At 42.0% G+C, this 20,752-nt stretch overlaps 1 protein-coding gene across 6 annotated transcripts in view; it reads right to left on the bottom strand.

Annotated features, from left to right (window-relative positions):
• NRG2 (neuregulin 2) overlaps positions 1-20,752 on the bottom strand; it is a 137,351-nt gene that overhangs the window by 37,845 nt on the left and 78,754 nt on the right. For 5 of the 6 annotated variants that reach the window (XM_083519313.1, XM_083519312.1, XM_083519314.1 and 2 more), the window contains exons 2-4: positions 19,669-19,840; positions 12,257-12,375; positions 5,156-5,276 (exon numbers count right to left, since the gene is read on the bottom strand). In XM_083519313.1, the coding sequence (XP_083375439.1) occupies positions 5,156-5,276; positions 12,257-12,375; positions 19,669-19,840 (412 nt within the window). Of the gene's footprint in view, positions 1-5,155; positions 5,277-12,256; positions 12,376-19,668; positions 19,841-20,351; positions 20,451-20,752 lie in introns of those variants that run through there. The other variant, XM_083519317.1, reaches the window with a different exon arrangement.

The following is a 20,752-nucleotide window of genomic DNA, read 5'->3' as shown; positions in this document are numbered from 1 at the left end:
TCTCAGGGAGAAAGCCACCTCCATACCTCAATCCTATCTTGTATTTCAGGTGCCCAGTTAGTATGAAGAAAGCTACTTTGCCATCAGTCAGCACGTCTGCCACAATTGTTTCACCAAACAGCTGATACACATTGGAAGAAAGTCAAACGTATTTCAGCAAGAAGTCTGTTTGGCTAAAATATCCTGTCAGAATTTCTCTCTTTTGGCGATCTCTGCTAAAAATCCATGGGTATATGGAGTAAAATTGTGATAAATATTATTCTGTTTCAAATTTTAGGCCAGAAATATGGGTTCTGGAGGACAGGGATAGAAGTATCCTCCCCCCCAATGCTGATTGTGAAAATATTCTCCTTTTCTTCCAGTCCTAGTCAGTGTCTTGTTTTCTACCAGATACTTTTGCTTTGACATCACTTATCCCTTCTGATTATACAACCTTCCTGGATCACATGGTGAATCCCAGCCAATCAGGAATCATGCAATGATTAGGGTGACATCACAACACAGTCAGCTTCACGATGATATCACCGAAAACAAAAAGTCAAAGTGAGGACAATATCCCCTGATTTATTTATGTTTCTTGATTCCTGATTTATTCAGTGCTCCCAACTAAACTGGGATCATTCAGTGACTGCTGCTGCATCTTCCCATTTCACTTCAGGCAGCGAAACAGACTAGGCCACTCCTACTAGGTAATAATGTCTATATATCCAAATTAAGTTGTGAAGAAATGTTAGACTATTATTAAAAATGAGGTTTAATATATAACAATAATATAAGTATAATGTCAGAAATGTGGAAGAAGTAAAATTATGAAGGAGTCTCAGACAGGTTGAGGGAAGTCAAAAAAGAGAAATGGGATGTAATTAAGATGTATGAATTGTATAATTTTGTATTGGAAAATGAATAAAAATATTATTTTAAAAAAATCCAAATTAAGTTGAGAGAGAGGGAGAGAGAGCGCAAGAAAATGTAATGTTAATGAAAAGGCCAAGGGTGGGAAATTGGATCTGGCTAGTGAGCTGGACCCTGATCTCCCACAATCACTGTGAGCCACGTTGACAGGTGGGTGGTTGACATCAGGTGAAACGTCATCCTCTGCCTACTCCATGGTGTGAAATCAAACCATGCAGGTAAAGACCCGGGGCTCTGCAGGAGCTGTATGGGCCCTCATTGTGACTGCCCGAGTATAGGAAACACTTCTATTATCTTTTTAATGATAGGCTGGTGGATACACCACAGTAGGGATGATGTGGAAGTACTCTGTGTCTTTGGGGATCATTTTCTGCAGAGGCAAAAAGGACTTTCAGTTTTTTAATGCCTACAATGATGTTTGTTCATTTGATCGGTGGTGAACCTCAACCTGAAGGCCAAAGTAGAGACCCTACTTTGACCCATGAGGCCATTTCCCCCAAGTCATGCCCAACTGTGCTGCAAGCCTTGGACCACTTTCAGTTGGGCCTCAGTACCACATCCTGTCCAGTACCTCCTTCCATGCCTACTCGACTCTCTAGCAGCCTTTTGGTTGGACCAATGCCAGCACCACCAACTTCTGACATGCTGAGCAAAGGTGACTAGGAGGCAGGGAAATTGGGGGAAGGAGGTCTCCCTCATCGGAAGGGAAAGGGCTAGGGAGAGGAAGTGTTGAAGGAAAGGGAGATAGAAGGATGGTGGTGGTGGTGGTGGTGGTGGTGATGATAGAGGAAGAAAGTATTAGGAAGGATGAAAGAAACTGGCAAGTGGGATAAGAGGAGTGGGATAGAGTAATGTAGAACTTAAGTGTGAAAGGAGAATAGAGGAAGTTGCAGGAAATGCATAAAGTTACGTTGAGAGCTGAATGAGAGCAGAAAGAGGAAAATATATAAGAAAAACCTTCTCTGCTTAGCCTTAGCACATCTACAGAAAATTCTTCCTAAAATGGGGACACTGAGTCACACTACTTGCAGAGCAAGTGTCTGTATTTAGCTTGAGTAAATCTGAGTTATAGCTCTTCCTGCCATGAGATGAACATTGTGGCAAAGAATTTAGCAATTTGCAAAGATTGGTTAGTGAATGTGCCCAGAGCTGGCTTTGAAGAAATAACTTTGTTTCAGATCAATAGGGAGAGCAAACATCATCATCTCTGTTACTATGTCACCTGCCTCCTCTTCCCAAAGGACTAGGAATGGGAAGAGACCAAGGTTCAAATCTCAGCCATGAAGCTTATTTGTCCCCCAGCCTAACCTAATTCCTACAGCTTCTGCGAACATAAAATGGGGAAAGGGGAAGAACCTTGTAAGCTGCACTGAGCTCCTTGGAGGAAAGATGAGATAAAAATGTGTAATAAAAATAATAGTAATTCCACAAGCAGGTAGTCAAATGGAGTTGAAAATGTTATCAGAGCCAAGGATAATCTTCTTCCAGAGCTGAGCTGACCTGAGCACAGCTACCTAGTACCAACTGCAAATAACAAAAAGGAACACAAAACTAAAGTAAAGAGACTGAATCCCAAAATTTCTGAACTGTGTACTTAGGGAAAACCCCCAAATTACTAATTCCCAGGAAGAAATGTATCTTAAGATACAATAATAATAAAAATACCTAGCATTTCTTTGCCTTCTGTAAGATATATAAACGGAGTAAGACAGCAGGATTCCAAAAATAGACATCTGATTAAAAATGCAGTAGTGTTACAAGTTTTCTCTCTCCTGCACACACTACACACGTTCATTTCTGGTCCCCAAAATATTTTGTTCTACCTTATTTTGTTTTACTACTTCAGCCTTCCCCACATACACCAGCACAGAAATTAATCCAGCTTCCTTCAGATTCTCTCTCTGTCTTTTGACTGGATCACAAATGAGCACAGTCTCCCCAAATTGAGAGGAACCCCAAAAGACTCTCAGACAAACCAGGAAGCAAACAGGAGGATGATAGAACAGTGATGCAGTTAATAGGGTTGCCATATTTCAGTAAGTGAAAAGTTGTTGAGCTTTCTGAACTGTTTTTTAGGAATATTGGCAAAAACGACACTGCTGACATGGCTTGCCATACGTCCAGATTTTACCAGACATTTTTGCCAATTTCTGCCTGGACACTGCTTCCGGTTATGCCCAGGAAATTCCAGACGTATGGCAACCCTAGTTACCTGCCTGTTTTTCTTCCTCTCTCCTCCAGCAACTGCTCAGACCCTTCTTCCTCTTCTCCCTCCAAACCAATAGGCAAGGAAGGACTGTGCAGGCTTAGTTTTTCAAGGTGGTGAGGAAGCTATAGCAAGCTGACTAGTCAACTAAATATTTGCACCTGTTTAGAATCATAGAATTGTAGTGTTGGAAGGGACGACAAGGGTCTTCTAGTCCAACCCCTGCAAAGCAGGAATCTTTTGGCCATAACAGGGTTCAAAGCCACAATCCTGAGATTAAGAGTCTCACGCTGTACCAATTTAGTTATACCTCATGATAGCACCAGCTCCGCCACAAAGCAATGGATTTCAGGTCTATACAGAATATTACCAGCACCCAGTTCCGCAGTTTGCATGGGCTGAAATACACAGCCAGTTGTGGCATCTAGATTTTGCATACTGTAATTACATATATTTATACTTAAAGCTGGCAGAACTGCCTACAACTGCATCGGCACTGCTTCATGGTAGTGAGATGGAATGGGCTTAGATAACCAAAAAAAAAAAAGGATTTCTTGACATGTTGAAAAGGCATGTGGAATTGTCTTGTCTGCTATGGAAATGGAGAAGGCCACAAACATGAATGGAGGCAAAGTTTGGAGGTGACCATCCCAGTAACTGAGGGGAAACTGTCCATCCCGGTACAACAAGCAGAAACAGCCATCCTGAGTAACGTCCTGCCAAAAGATTGCAACCTGTCAGCTTTTCCAGGTGGCTCACAGGGCAATTCTATGCATGTTTGCTTGGAAGTACAGTCACACTGTATTCTGTGAGGCTTATACCTGGGAAAGTGTGCATAGGATTGCAACCGCAATCTCCACAGTCCTTTCCCTCAACAAACCTTCTCTTCAGAATACCCATGATGTTGGTTGTGTATTATAGACCCATCACCATTGGAAACTAGCAATGAAAAAAACATTCCTTTCCTGTGATAAGGTCTATATTAGGCAACCTTTAGAAGCCACACAAAATTCCCGGTTTTCAATTCCTACTTGCCTTATAGCAAGTAGTCATTTATAGGCAAATACTGTATCTATAATTTCTTCTCATATAGCCCTCCAAATTATGTGATTTTCACTCTCTGCACCCAGAAAATGAAGCTCTGGTTTTACTAAATGATTATTTATTTCACTTTGGACCACTAGAAATGGAAAAGTATGAAATGCATCCCTTTTTGCTGACTGATGGCATATTTGGCATAATGGTAGAGACTGGCCTATTACTGATAATATCCAGGCTTTTTACCCTGGAAGAGATGACAGGGGAGGTGTTGGGGCAGAATTCCAGGGCCCCAGGCGGCAGCATGAGCAGGAGGGCCCCCAAACCCAGTAGGGGTTGCTTATCCCATTTTAAAGTAAATATACCCATCTAAAGGGGGGGATGCTGGGTTAAAGCAGTTAAGTTCACACACTAAAATTGCCAAACTGCACCATGAAATATTGATTCTAAATTGTGAAGAAAAGTGGAATGGGTGATCCTTCCCTGCGATTGGAAGAAACTGGAAGACAGCAGTCGAAATAAAAAAATAATAAATTGTCCAGTAGCACCTTATAGACCAACTAAGTTTGTTCTGGTATAAGCATGCACATGAAAGCTTATACCAGAACAAACTTAGTTGGTCTAAAAGGTGCTATTGGACAATTTTTAAATTTTATTTTATTTCAACTGCGTCAGATCAACATGGCTACCTACCTGAATCTGGAAGAGAGCAGACAGAGAAAGAAGGGAGTGGGGAGAGAGAGAGAGAGAGAGATGCTGCTTTTACATCCAGCCTAGGTGCACTTTCGTTATAGTGCTGATGGTGCATAAGACACTGAGGATAATGGGGGAAATGGCCTGGCGCCACAGACACAGCCTTTAGCTAAGCCTGCTTCTCTTCTTAGTCATTGCCAAGGCACCATCAGGCAATGTCACACCTTGTCCTCTTGCACAGAGCACTTACCCTCTTGGATTCCAAGGGTTCTTTTGTGTAGGAAAAAAAGAAATCTGTTCACTTACCTGCAGGACAGCTGATTTATGCCCTCAATGTAGTAGCACACGCCACCGTTGACGCAATAGGACTTGACTGTTTCATTGCATTGTCTAGTGTGTCCAGGCCCAGAGGAGAGAGTTGTAGTGACTGGGGGAAGAAAAAACACACACATTAAATGCTCGTTTTGCCATTTGTACTTCTTGGGCTAAGTTGCTGTGAGAATGAAATGTTTTAAAAGAGCCACACATGGCCTGTGGCCACACAGTTATTACTTTATTTGTTATGGAGATTTCTACTCCACCTTTAAAGCACATTGTAACAGCAACCGATAACACAGTTCAAACATACAAACAGAAGATTAAAACCAGCAAAATCTAAAAGAGCAGAATAAAATAATATCACAATGGAGGCTGTTCATCTGGTGACAAAATGGAATCAAAGTAGGAACTTGTTGAGCCTCTCTGTGGAGAGTATTCCACAGTGAGAATGCCAACACTAAGAAGGCTCTGTCCCTGTGATGGCACCATCTGACACTAGCATACTCTCCCCAGCGAGTCTCAAGAAGGGTTATATTGCCCTGGGTAGGTGCCGTCCCGGACCAATGGCCATGTTGGTTGGGGATGATGGGAGCTGGTATCCAGCAACATCTGGAGAGCCCTGGAGACAGACCACTGCTGTCCATTGCTTTTTGTGAATGTTTTGATCAGGCATGTCTAATTCCCTCATCTCTGCAACTACTTTGCTTGTAGGGTATTCAAGAAACTGAGTGATAAATACAAAGGGGTGCAACATGTATCACACAGCAGCCACAGACTCACACTCTTAAAAATATATGGGTTGGGAGGCAGTAGTTGTTGTGTGGAGGTGGAAGAACACAATGCAAGAATTTGACCACTAAGCCCCAACAGTAACATCCACCCATTGCAGACAATTATACTATCTTGTCACACTGTTCATTTTACCCCATTCCAAGAGAGCGAATAAACTAACAAACATATTCCAGATAACACTACAATAATGATAGTGTACATAAGTTGCATTGTCGCCCATGACAGGCTAAAGTCAAAGTGTCACTTAGTCACTCAGGTGTGCTCTGTGTGAAGTCCTTTCAGACCCACCATGACACCTGGGTGCAATTATACAAAGTCATGAAGTGCCTTCCAGGAGTTTCAAAAGACTCCAGCTTCTGACTTCAGATTCAGAGTTGGCAATAATTCCTGTCACTTCAAAACTTCATTTTGTAGACAAAAATCATGTACTCTGTATAGGTATGTATGTATGAATGATATTTGTTTGGAGGCACCATCTGATGCAGGACACAAGAAGAAATATGCAAGCAGGGCAGGATTAAGAGGTGTGATTTTTTAATGGTTCAATTCCTTTATTGCTCTTCTGTACCACATGCAGTTTGCCTCAACTTCCATTTTCTTAGTTAATTCACAACTTTTTCATCTTTACATTACTGACATGCATATGCATTCATTAAAAAATGGCAAAAAGCTTGATATCCAACTTCATTTTGCACTGTTTTTACAAACACTCCTGGAAAACAATACAACATCTAAAACAATCTTTATGAAAGCATATGTATAATTACATCATTTTTTTCTATTTTAAAGAAAGAAAATACTAAATAGAAGCACTATTAAATGAAATATGTTTCCCTCTCCTTACAGAATTTATTCAATGTATAGGAGTTTTGCATCTTGATTTTATGTTATCTTTACATTTTCACCATAAAACATTATAAAACCAAAAATAAATGTATTGTCACAAACCATAAGTAAATGCTACATTTAAATAAGTCCACTTGGGTTTAGGGGTTTGGGGAAATTTCATGATGAAAATGTGTTGAAACAATTATACAATTATAATTTTTTTATTATTATTTTATATATATGAAGGGATTTTTCTTTAAATTTTCCTTCTTTGAATTACTGTGTCGGCTCTGTTTCCTTGTTCCCTGCTATGGTGCAGAGGAGAGGATATCTTTAAAAATGCAAGGAAGGGATAAAACAGATTTTACTTCCATAAATAAAAATGTTTTTGCTGAAAAAGAACTTAAAAGTGCAGTCCTCAAATCGTCCCTTTAGAGAAGTACCATAAATGCCAACAGACTACTCTTGTGCAGGCAGTTTAAATAATGTTCATTATTTAGTCACTGTGTGCTACAGCATCTAAAGACCATTTGCCAAGTAAAGTAACTGCCTCTGATTCTTTACAGCTTGGGTGTCAAGAGATATAAATAGTAAATACCCCTGTGTGGACACTTAACTAATGATCAAATCCTTTTGGGGGGAAGCTGCAAAGAACAGGCCCGGAGAGATGTAAAAGCAAAATAAATATAAAATATTTAAAAGAAAGCATCTGGGGAGAGGGGTACTTACACTTTTCTTCTACTACAACTAATTTAGATTCTGAAGTAGATAAGATTTGGGGTGCATTCATTGTTCCTAGGGAAATTAAGGTCAGAAAGCAGTAAAAAAAAAAGAAGCAAGTTACCCCATTAGCAGAGTGGAAGATAATGGTAAAGTTAGCTACATATGTTAGAACTGGAGAAGAATCCTTGCCAGGCATGTGATATCTGAAGCAGTTTTGTGAGTGTTAAGCCATTTCTGTGATTGAGTAGAAGAAACATTTAAGGAGTGGTTGAGAAATGGAGATCCCAGTACTATCCTTGTAGCTTAAAACTATTTCTAAAAAAGGATACATCTTCTGGATAGCATCAGGAAAAATAGACAACAGAACCACCCATTTCTTATTCAAATAAGGAGATAAAGATGGATAATTAGAATTTTTAACATTCCAATGAAATGTTGAGGAGTCAACCAGAATGCATGTTTTAGTGTATGAAGTTATAAATGGAGATACATCTGGCATGGTTGAGGTTAAAAGTAGTCCCATATGATGTACTCTCTGGCAGGCAATAAGCCATAAAAGACTTAAAGGTGACTGAGGAAAAATGATGGACTGTATATTTCAATATACACTGAACATAAATAAGATGATGGAAGTTGCCAAAGGAAGTAGGTTAAAGAATGCATGGCAAAGCTAAAACCAGAGATCTGTGGTAAAATCCAGCTTCACCAAAACTACTGAGATGCAGTTAAGACAGTAAAAGGGGCTTAGAAAGGCAAATAGTTTTTCCTACCCCCCCCCCAGCCTGTGACCCAAAGCACACTTGCTAAGGGGAAACATCAATTGGCTTTACTTCCAACGCTAGGAAAGATTTAAAACGTAAGGCTTGCCGGGAGTGTTTGTGTGAGGGGGTGAACCATTCCAAGGCAGTTTCTTTGCTCTTCTCTCTGTGTGTGTGTCTTATGGTTCTCTTTTGTAGGCTATCTTGAAAATCTAAATTAATAAAATGATTTAAATTTTTTAAAAATGAGATGAATAAAATTGGGCAGGAGCGCTGATGAAAAACTAACACCCGTCCACTTTTCTCACAGACTTCTTAATACAGTGGTACCTCGGGTTAAGTACTTAATTCGTTCCGGAGGTCCGTTCTTAACCTGAAACTGTTCTTAACCTGAAGCACCACTTTAGCTAATGGGGCCTCCTGCTGCTGCCGCGCTGCTGGAGAACGATTTCTGTCCTCATCCTGAAACAAAGTTCTTAACCTGAGGTAATATTTCTAGGTTAGCGGAGTCTAACCTGAAGCGTATGTAACCTGAAGCGTATGTAACCCGAGGTACCACAGTATTATAATTATTAGGCTCCATTCTCTGATGCTGTCTCCGTTCCTAATCACACTTACTAGGGAGTAAGCCTCATTTGGATCTCATTTGGCGATCCTTCACCAAAGGATTAGGCTGGATCTCCAAATGTATGGCAGAGCTATTAAATCTTATATGTACTGCAAGGAAGTGCCCTGGACTCAAATCTTTGCTAATTATCTCAAACAGCATGAAGTAGAACTGAACAAGCTGAGAGGCTTGCTCTTAAGATTGTATTCATCTTGAAGATCTCGTAATATATATCCACACGGGGTGTGTGCTCAAAGGGGGCTGCAGAAAAGGGAAGAGAGAGCAATACTGGACTTGTGCATGCTGGTGCTGCCACAGCTAGATCTCGGACTCATAGACTCATGGAACTGTAGAGTTGGAAGGGACGCAATGGTCATCTAGTCCAAACTCCTGCAAGGCAGGAATCCTGTCCACAGCTGTCCCTGGGTGGACTCGAACTATCAACTTTCTGGTTAACAGTCAGACATACTAACCCACCGCGCCCCAGGATAAGGGCTGGGGGTCATGAGGTCTGAGAAACGTTTGATGCCTTCATGAAGAGGATGATGGCGCTTGGCCCACAACCTAAGTTCAACTTATACAATCACTGTATAGCCCAAAATGTTTTGGAATTTCACTAGCGCAAAATGTAAATATGAATCTTCCTTTCTTATTTGCTTGTGTCTTCTTTTTACTATGAAAAGCACGTCTTGCTGAAACAAGAGCCCCTCCCCTCAGCTTCCTGTTTTATAACTGATTCAGGCTTCATTTTAATGTAATCTTAAGTCTCCACTTGAGAGTCCTTAAACAACTCAAATGTTAAATTGCTGGTCTTCTTAAAAAAAACACATAACTTGACCCTAAAAGATCAGCTGAGGACTTGAAAGTGACCAATGTAACAACAACTTTTAAAGAAGGATCTGGGGGCAGGAACCTGAAAAGTTCGAGTTTTGATGTCTGTTCCTGGAAAACTGATAGAAAACCTTGTTAAAGATACACCCAGACCGTATATTTAAAGCACTCTTATATCACTTTAACAGTCATGGCTTCTCCCAAAGAATCATGGAACTGTGCTAATAGATGTTAAGAGACCCCTACAATTCCATTAGTAACCTACAGTTCTGAGGATTATTTGGGAGAAGTCATAACTGTTAAAGCGGTATAAGATGCTTTTAATGTAGTATCTTTGGACACCTGTGAGAGTGCCAACAAGCATATAGACAGAGGTGATCCAGTTGACATTGTGTATTTAGATTTTCAAAAGTCTTATGACTAAGTACCCCACAAAAGACTCCTGTATAAGCTTAGCAGTTATGGTGTCATAGATTTGGGGGGACCCCCCTAAAAAGTAATAAATGGTAGGATATTGATTATTTGGAGTATTGAAGGGAAGATTGCAGGCCAGTGGAAAAATGCAGGCTAAGCTTCCTTCCCAAGCCAGGACCTCACCTTGGATAGAGGCATTAAGATGGCAAAAAGCGTTGATGAACCATCTGAGGGGAATCTTGGGAAGGCAGAAATTGCTAAGGTGATGGGGTATGTGAGAGATGACAGGAAAAGAGAATCTTTAGCAAGGTGTGCTGGGAAGAAGAAGGAGAGAACAAAGGAAGAGATCCATCTTGGGCAAGCTGGCTGAAGGCTGGCTGGGAGAGATTACTTTGGCTCCTGGGGGAGCAAGCCCTGCTTGAGAAGACCATGCTGTAAGATCTGGACTTCCTCCATGCAGACTGAAGGTGTAAATAGGTGGAAAAAACATATTGCTTAAAGCTATGACAGTCCCCACAGCATCTTCAACTCTCCAAAAGAGCACAAACTCTGGGTGAACACCTGGAACCCCCCAGAATCTTGCTACCACTCAGCAGAGAGTGGGGGTGACACCCAATCTTTGTGACAGTGGAGTAAGAGGAGAGGTCCTCTTGTAGATCAGTAACTGGCTAAGAAATGTGATGCACAGAATAAGAGGAATAAGAGGACAGTTCTCCCAATGGAAGGGCGTAGAGACCTCCCACAGTTGATACTGGAACCTGGTTTTTTTTAGCTTGCTCATAAGTGATCTAGAGACAGCGATAAGCTAAGTTTAGGGTATCTAAGTTTACTGATGATACCAAATTCTTCAGGGAGGTTAAAGCAAAAAGTTATTTTGAATGGACAATAAAATGTGAAATGCAATTCAATATAAGCTTGCAATATAAGCAAGTGTAAAGTGATGCACATTAAGGAGGGGAGAAACCCCTCATGGGGTCTGCACTGGCAGTGGCTGACCAGGAACAGGACTTGGGGGTCGTAGTGAAGACTTTGACCCAGTGTGTGGCAGTTGAGAAAAAGGTGAATTCCATACTAGAAATCAATGACTAAAAGATAAAGCTGGCAACATCATTATGCTGTTATTCAAATCTTTGATGCAACCACATTTGGAATGCTGTGTCCAGTTCTGGTCAGCTCACCCCCAAAAGATTTATAAAATGCAACCGAAAAGATGAAGGGGATGGGGGAACTTCCCTGTGAGGCAGTGGCGTAGCGTGGGGGGTGCAGGGGGGGCCGCACCAGGCGCAACATCTGGGGGTTAGGGTTAGGGGGCGCAAATCCACGGGTTAGGGGGCGCAAATTACTTGCCTTGCCCCGGGTGCTGACAACCCACGCTACGCCACTGCTGTGAGGAAAGCACTTCTTCATGCAGAGCACATTTAGACTGCACAATTCATTCTCAGAATAGGCAATGGTGGTCACCAACTTGGATGACTTTGAAGAGGACTGGACAAATTCATGGCAGATCAGGTTATCCATGGCTACTGCCTCAAGGGCTGTGTTCTACCTCCACTGTCAAAGGCAGCATGTCTCTGAATGCCAGCGGCTGGGAATCACAAGTGAGGCAAGTCCAGTTGCACCCAGGCTCTGCTGGTGGCCCCCCATGGGCATCTGGCTGGCCAGGGTGAGAGCAGGAGGCTCAAGCAGTTGGGCCTGATCCAGCAGCCAGGATCTTCTTATGTCCCCCTCTATATGAAGAAGGAATTAAAGGCAACAACCACCAAGCAGGTGCAAAGAAACAGGAACCTTAGAACTAGGGCTGAGCAGAACTTCTTTCAGTTTGGATTTTCAAGTCAATAGCTGCATCAAACAGCTAATAAAAATCAAATGGAGATCAAAAGTGTTTATTGGTTTTTATCCAAGTCCAGGCCACTATGTGTGACTATATCCAGGTCTAGTTAGCTCAGTTAGGCTGTGAAGCTTCACAGAACTGGTCAGGCTCAGAGATGTTCAGAGAGAGTGCTTCTCTCTTGTTCCCAGGTCTCATGAGCTTCACGGAATAAAATACCACGAGGAATTTCAAATGTTTCCCCTTCAACAATAGCAACAGCAAAACTTAAACTAAATAGATCATTTTGGCTCAACTCTGCAACTTACCACTTTTCACATTCAGACTGCCCCGGACGGTGTCTCTGCCCAGCACATTCTCGGCTTCACAAGTGTATTCACCTGCATCTTCTACTTTCACTTTATTGAATTGCAATCTGGAATTTTTTCTGCCAAGTAAACAAACAAACAAATAGGAGTGAGACACAGAGAGGAGAAAGGCATTAAGCTGTGACCAGAGACATCAGGGCGCTTCAAATTCTGGAATCAGAATTCTACATAACATACCTGTTGGTGGTGTCCTTAAGGTCTATTTGCATTCAAAGAATGGGTCATATATACCGCTCCCACCTGCCATCATTCCCAGTGTTGATGGCTGCACTGCCAGCCTTCATGCACTCAGCATGCAGGTTTGAAGGGGGTTTTAAGCATGCAACTAAACACAAAATCCCACTTGAGAATGCTGAGTGCACAAAGGTCAGAAGTGGAGCCAGCATCTGAAAGCAAGTAAACCTAATGCTTGACTAGGGCTCTGGGATTTGATGCATTTACAAACTTGTGAATGTAGGACCAAATTTGGAAAACTTCACAACAGCAGCTTCTAGAGGGCAGGAATTTCTATTCACTGCTCTGGACCTTGACTCTTAGCTGACCTGAGTATATTGTTGCCTCTGGCCTCTCTGGTTGGCCCTCAACTTTCTGGTCCTTGACTTTGGCTCTACCTGAGCTACAAACTCATCTCTGACTTCTGGTCTTCCAACTGACTGACTGCAGGTCTGGTACCACAGGTCCTGGTGTAAACTGAACCTGCTATACAGAACCAGTTCCCAGAAAGACCCTTGGTGAGCTCCACTGCTTATTTCCCTCTATTACGAATATGATCAGTTTAAAACAAAAATAAGAGCTATCCGAACAATTCATCAGAACTTTTAAAAGGAAATAAATGGTCAAAACATGTATATAGTTAAGTATATAATGTCTGTCAAATTGTGTTCACTCCAAGCATTCAAAAACATTGGTGAGTCAAGACTCCTCTTTGCAGAAACCATGCTGATTTTTCACAAGTCCTGCTGTTCTACATGCTTGACATTTCTATTCCTAATAATGCTTTACAGCAATTTGCCTATGATTTCAGAAGGTTTCTGTTTCATTTGTGCATAAAATAAATATGACTTCTGTTCTGGTTTTGTTGTTGTTTTTTGTCTGACTTTTAACACCCGGTGAATTTTATATAACAGAAGGAAGGGAACGGTCACTGTGTCCCTCATCCCAATGGTCCAAATGTCACTGTGACTCAACAGGGCAACAGGGAAAGTTAGCAGATTTTACAACCTCTTTAATGCTAGTGCCATAAGGAAGGGAAAACCATTGCCAGTCAACAGCAAACAACCAAAAGAACATGAGGAGGAAATGAATGGGATAAGGGGTATGAGAGAAAGAGACTGACCAAAGTGGGGGTCAGCTAGGTAGTGGGGTCAGCTAGGTAGGAAGGGAAATTGGAATAATCTGGAACACAACCATGAAGAGATTTGCCATGCCCTGAGACAATGCATCCATCCAAACTCAATGCCCCTTCTTTGATTAGCTGCAGTTCTATAATAGCAATTTGGGTGGAAAACACCCAAGGAGACTGGCTGGGTATCCCATTGGAGTCAATGGAAAAACAAAAAGGAATGAACTAAATATGGATGAAAAATTCACCTCTGAAAAAATGACAGTTAAAATGAAAACAATCAGATTTGTTAACTGTGTACAGAACAAATCTCTAATAATTAGTCTGGTTAAGAGGGAGTCCTGGTTCAACTGGCTTGAGGTTTCTAGGGAGGGCATACAGTGAATGTATATAACTCAAATTTGCTATAGTAAGTATTCCTTTCTCGCTGTACTAATCATTAAAACTATGCTGGTACTCAAGGACAGAGGAGTTATTAAGTTATTGCATTATTGCTCAACTCTTTTGCTACCTTATTCACATTGTATTCTGCTAATTACAATGTGAATAAAATTGGCAAAAGATTTGAACAATAATGTAATAACATAATAATTCCTGCTAAACTGAGCAGAAGAAAATATCTTCCTCCCCAAATCTCCTTCTGTTCTGAGCAAGACAGGCTTGCCTCTGCCTGCTGCTAATTAGTGACAGAACATGCAGCTCACAAGTAAGGAGTTTTCCCCTCTACTCCGGCAAACATTCATTGAAAAGGACAACTCCCCTGCCCAGTGGCGCCAGGAAGCTGTGCAAGTGGTAAATTGATGGGAAAGGAGAAGATTTGACAAACAGGTAATTGCTACTTTCTGAAGAACACTGTACTCAGTTCCATTACGGCACATCATTACTGGAGGGGATGTTAAACTCATTTGGCTTGAGGAATGGGAAACAGAGAAGGCTGCTCAATATGAAAGCACACGGGTCTTAAATAACATGTGGCATTCGCCACAAACTGGCCTTAAAATGTCACTAATACTGGCCTTAAAAACCACTATTTTAAGTTTTTAGTTAACGGAACTTCAGGCAAGCATTTGTAATAGGCAACGGTCAAAATTTCACGACTGCCACTATTCTAGTTAGTACATAATTATGGTTGACAAAAACTGTGTTGTTTTTAAAGACTCTGCTAGACTAGAAATATCCACCCAGTTCAACATTCTGTCTGCAGAATGCCTTTGGAAGCCACACAGTCAGGACATGATGGTGGCAGACAACTCCTGTTGCTTGATCTCAGCAAGTGATATTCAAGGTATAGAATCATAGAATCATAGAGTTGGAAGAGACCACAAGGGCCATCGAGTCCAACCCCCTGCCAAGCAGGAAACACCATCAGAGCACTCCTGACATATGGTTGTCAAGCCTCTGCTTAAAGACCTCCAAAGTAGGAGACTCCACCACACTCCTTGGCAGCAAATTCCACTGTCGAACAGCTCTTACTGTCAGGAAGTTCTTCCTAATGTTTAGGTGGAATCTTCTTTCTTGTAGTTTGGATCCATTGCTCCGTGTCCGCTTCTCTGGAGCAGCGGAAAACAACCTTTCTCCCTCCTCTATGTGACATCCTTTTATATATTTGAACATGGCTATCATATCACCCCTTAACCTCCTCTTCTCCAGGCTAAACATGCCCAGCTCCCTTAGCCGTTCCTCATAAGGCATCGTTTCCAGGCCTTTGACCATTTTGGTATGGTATGGTGAGACATTATGGAAGGACAACACTGTGAGACAGCAACCAAAGCACAGGCTGCCGTTTTTCATGATGGGGGTATGTGTAAGGAAAGAAAGCAGGAGAGCAGCTGATATCACAAACATATTGGCATTGGTAATCCAATTAGCAGAGCATGTGTGGGGCTGCTTCATATTTCCAGTCCCAATTTCACTTTGAGTGGGAAGGTGGAACAGTGTGTTAAGCAAAAGCCAGATTTCATAAAGCCCAAGAAACTTCAAGATACTTTGTACGAATGTCTGACAGCCCACATCTTCTTCTTGTAGCCAAGAAGGCGATCATTTGTAGCCAAATAAGATTGTCTTCCATGAACACCGTCTTAACGGTGTGTCCATAAGTGACTATGGAGCCCAATTCTGGATCCACACGTCCTTCCACAGTTGGGACATAAGTTTCCAGGCAGGAGTTGATCACAGGGAGGGTTTGCCAAACATGCCTTCCTCTTAGCTCATTTCTCCCTTTCGTCCTGAGTTCCTTTCTTCTTCAAAGTCCATGATGCCTTTGGTAGAGGCTATTCTCCAACTGGAGTGCTCATAGGCCAGTGTTTCCCAGTTGTCGGTGTTTATAGTACAGTGGTGCCTCGCAAGACGAAAATAATCCGTTCTGTGAGTCTCTTCGTCTAGCGGTTTTTTCGTCTTGCGAAGCAACCCTATTAGCGGCTTAGCGGATTAGCGCTATTAGTGGTTTAGTGGATTAGCGACTATTAAAGGCTTAGCGGCTTAGCGGCTAAAAGGCTATTAGCGGCTTAGAAAAAGGGGGGAGAAGCGGGGGGAAAATTGGAACACTCGCAAGACGTTTTCGTCTTGCGAAGCAAGCCCATAGGGAAATTTGTCTTGCGAAGCAGCTCAAAAACGGAAAACCCTTTCGTCTAGCGGGTTTTCCGTCTTGCGAGGCATTTGTCTTGCGGGGCACCACTGTACTTCTTTTTAGATTTGCCTTGAGAGCACCTTTAAACTTCTTTTGTTGTCCACTGGCATTACGCTTTCCATTCTTAAGTTGGGAATAAAGTAGTTGCTTTGGAAGACGATACTGACATTAGTTTGCCTGTCTTCCCAAGTATATGCAAAAATTTTCAGAGACACTGTTGATGGAATCTTTCGAGGAGTTGGAGATGGAGTTTATAAGTGATCCATGTTTCACAAGCACACAGTTAAGTTGGTAGTACAATAGCTTTGTAAACAAGCAGTTTGGTTTCCCTGAAAATGTTTTATCTGCAACGATTTGGAACAAATTCCAAGACAATAGCTAACCATATTAACTGTCTGAATTAATTAAGGTATTGGATGTAGAATTATTATTGATAGTTTCAGGGTCACATCCAATTACCTATCTTGTTTTCTTCAACTGAATAAATGTAGATATCAAGTGCAGGATGAAATCTACAATCCAGAATATATTATAAACAACAAAGAGACTTGTGACACCTTAAAGCCTGACAAATTTATTGTGGTATAAGCTTTTACAGTGCTACTTTACTGGATTTATGGAATGCTGGGTAGAGAGAGAGAGAGAGAGAGAGAGCGCCATGAGATCAAAGTGAAACGAAATGCAAAAGTGTAAATGTAAAAATAATGACAATTACCATTCACAGTGTGATATTAGCAAAAGTATCTTTGGAGTAGCCTTGGTCAGCTAATTAGCCCCTGTGGTGTGATCCCTATTAAGGACACAGATAATAGAACTGAATTTCTTGATAAGCTTTAATACTCTAGTTTCCTTTGAAGTTCTTTTGTTCAAGAATCACAGCCTTAAGGCCAGTTCCAGAGTGTCCTGATAGGTTTAAATGTTTTCCTTTTTTGTTTCTGAGTATTGCCGCTTTCTATGTGAAATCTGTGTTTATTTATTATTTTATGCTTAACGTGTTTGTCCTATGCAGAATGCAGAAAGACAGGTGAAGATGAGCAGATGAATGAATCTCAAGGCTGACATGATTAGGTCTTGTAATAGTGTGCTTGTGGGTGGAATAGTGGGTGGAAATGATGATCTCTGGTTTTCCTGTAGGAGGACCTTTCGTGTCTCCATTATGAAGCCTGTTGTTGCTGGAGGTTGTGGGAGGTGGCTGTAGGTAAGATCAGGCCTGTCACTCAAAGTCTGTGAGAACGAAGCACCACTTTCTAGAACAGGCTGTAGGTCACTAATGATACTTTAGCTGGGAGCTATAGGTGACAAGTGGTGTTTTGTAACTTTCTCTTCTTTCTAGTAGTAGGTCATTGCTGGGCCATCAATCCTGCTTCCGCACTTCATTTGCTGGGTCTAAGAAATGCCTGGTGTAAATCCATAGGTTGTGAGTCTCCCTTTGACAAGTCATAACAGATTTGACTGTATTTTAGGGCTTGGCTGTAGACTAAGGATTTTGTGGTATGTGGAAGAAAGAAATATATGTCTAGTGGGCAATAGGTTTCAGACATAAGGTGGTGCACACATATCCATTGAACAGCACTGCCCAAAAGGCAGTGCGCAGTATTTTAGGCTCAGTCAGGCTAAACTCCTGATGGAACTTCTCAAGTGCTTCCCATTCATGGGTCCATGTATTAAAGATATTGTCAGTGTAACTCAAGCAGAAGAGAGGCTTTTGAGGACAGGAGTTGAGAACTCATTGTTCTAAGCATAGCTGTCAAGCGTCCCTTATTTGAAGGGACAGTACCTTATTCCAGCGCCATGTCCCACTGCTGTCCCTTATTGATGAATGTCCCTTAAATGTCCCTTAAATGATGTCCCTTAAATTTCAAAGGAAGCAGCTCCTCTCCCTCCCTCCCCGCTGGCCAGGAAGAACCAACTGCACATTATAAGATGGGGAACACCTGGCTTACTAGCAGTACATGTGAAAAACGTCTAGGAGTCTTGGTGGACCACAAGGTTAACATGAGTCAACAGTGTGATGCAGCAGCAAAAAAAGTTAACGCTATTCTAGGCTACATCAACAGAAGTATAGTGTACAGATCAAGGGATGTAACAGTACTACTCTATTCTGCCTTGGTCAGACCCATGGGCGTAGCCAAAGGGGGGCAGGGAGGCACGGCTGCCCCCCAATCAATAAGAAGACATAGCAAACTGAGGTTCTGCCCCACCCCTGAACAAAAGGCCTCTCCCCCAACAAAAATCCTGGCTACGCCCATGGTCAGGCCACACCTGGAGTACTGTGTTCAGTTCTGGGCACCACAATTTAAGAAGAATATTGACAAGCTCCAATGTATGCAGAGGAGGGCAACCAAGGTGATCAAGGGTCTGGAAAAGAGGAGACTGAGAGGAGACATGATAGCCATCTTAAAATATCTCACATGGTGGATGGAGCAAGCTTGTTTTCTCCTGCTCTGGAGGATAGGACTCAAACCAAGGGCTTCAAGTTACAAGAAAGGAGATTCCGACTAAACATCTGGGAAAATCCCCCCCCTTTTTTTTTTCTTCTTTTATAGAAAAAACTTTCTGACATTAAGAACTGCTCAACAGTGGAATGGTCTCCCTTGGGAGGCAGTGGACTCTCCTTCCTGGGAGGTTTTTAAGCAGAGGTGGGATGGTCATCTGCCACGGATGCTTTCATTGAGATTCCTGCTTTGCAGGGAGTTGAACCCAGTGACCATCAGGGTCCCTTCAAACTCTCCTGTTCTGATTCTATAATTAGTCAAGGGCCAGACACATCAAAAACAATATCAAGGAAGATGTGTTTGTATGTATGGAGCTGGCTCCTCTTCCCTATTTTTGTCCCCAAACTGACACACCACACAAAGTTTTGCCAATATCAGATGGCTTTACCATGCTTTGAGAAGGCTATTGTTAAACACCAGGAGCAAATGTCAGACTTACAGTTCAGTTTTGTTCTAATGAACAATTTATGCCATCTTCCTTGCAGCTTAATCACCACTTCTAAGGGATGTGATTAAAAATATTTCCTTAGTTGACCTTTCTTGCTCTAGAACTTCCATAATGTAGCAAACTGTAGGAAAACGGGTATTTCTCAATATGTAGCAACAGGTTCAGCTTGGATAAACTTCTTTCTCTGAGCTCTAGAATGCTACAAATGCTGAATCTGAGCCCTAAAACACTGGCATTAATAAGAACAAGCATGTCTGAGCATGTTATGACTGCATTTCTTTCACCAAAGTAACAGACTTCAGCCTGATCACTACTATTTAGAAATCATCTAGCTAACCCAGGTTTTTTTTCGAAATAATGGAGGTGTAAGATGACATTTATATGAACAACACATTAAATCTTTTTCATTTTTAGGGTGAAAAGAAGCAGTTATGTACTTACTTTCCATTCCCATATTTTATGCGGATATCTTTGCTTTTCTTCAGTTCTCTGCCATCTTTGAACCATTTGTAGGATGGCTGGGGATTTCCAGCACTTGCCTCGCATTTCATAGAAACTTTTGCTCCCACTTCCACATTCAAGCTCTTCAACTTCTTGAGCTTTGGACGGACAGCTGCAAAGAGAGAGAGAAAGCAGCCCTATTAAGATCGCCACTGGATCTCTCCAGCCACATATGGTGTTAGAAACCAACAAGAGAAGTCTTGCTCTTGACCACTAAGTCTTTGGATTTATTAAAGGCTTCATTTCATGAGCAGCTGATCCTTTATCGAACTACAAGTCATCATTAACAATGGGAGGGTCTCCCCACCCCAAATGTCAAAGCACAGAAGGACAGCTGCATTTCATACTTTTTGCATTTGGCATAAAAAGATGCTTGAGTTTCAGCTCTACAGCACTCCCCATCCCTGACTCCTGCTGCACATTTTCATTCCGGTTCCTCCCCACTCTCCTTAAGCATGGATGACAGCACTCATTCCTCCCCAAATGCGCAAAAGACACAAATGCACATCACATCCAACTGGGAAGCAGCATCAACTCAGGCAGGGATTTCTCCGAGAAGGATTCCTGCCCTCGTTCTGGCGTTGCTGCTGCCACAATCTCCTGCGCTGCGTTCTCTCTCTTACCTCTGCTGCTGTTGGCAGACATGCTGTTGATTACACAGCCTGTGCAGATCTGAATGGTAGCATTTGGCTACAGGAAAGGGAGAGATGGGGAGGAGGACTCTCTTCCTCTCAGTTCAGCTACAATCACTGCAGGGTTTTTTTTAATGCTCATGTGCCTGCCTATTCATTCTGGGAACGTACCATATAGTAGCTTTGCTGCTGCCAAGTGGGAAAATGCTAAAGCACATCTCCGTAGAGAAAGTAACTGGGAATGGAGAAGAAGGTCATTCGGCTTTTCCAAATGACAATTTTCCATACTGAACAATAGCAGAAAGGAGCCCAAAAGGAAAGTCAGCCTGCGAAAGAGGATAAACAAGGAGGGCTCTGGGTCGCAAGAGTGCAGAAATCCAGCAATTAGGTAA

The sequence above is a fragment of the Podarcis liolepis genome (genome assembly GCF_965112155.1).
Source record: "Podarcis liolepis genome assembly, chromosome: 8".
NCBI lineage: Eukaryota > Metazoa > Chordata > Lepidosauria > Squamata > Lacertidae > Podarcis > Podarcis liolepis.
The sequence above is the reverse complement of the archived record's forward strand: the minus strand, read 5'-3'. Positions and strand labels throughout refer to the sequence as shown.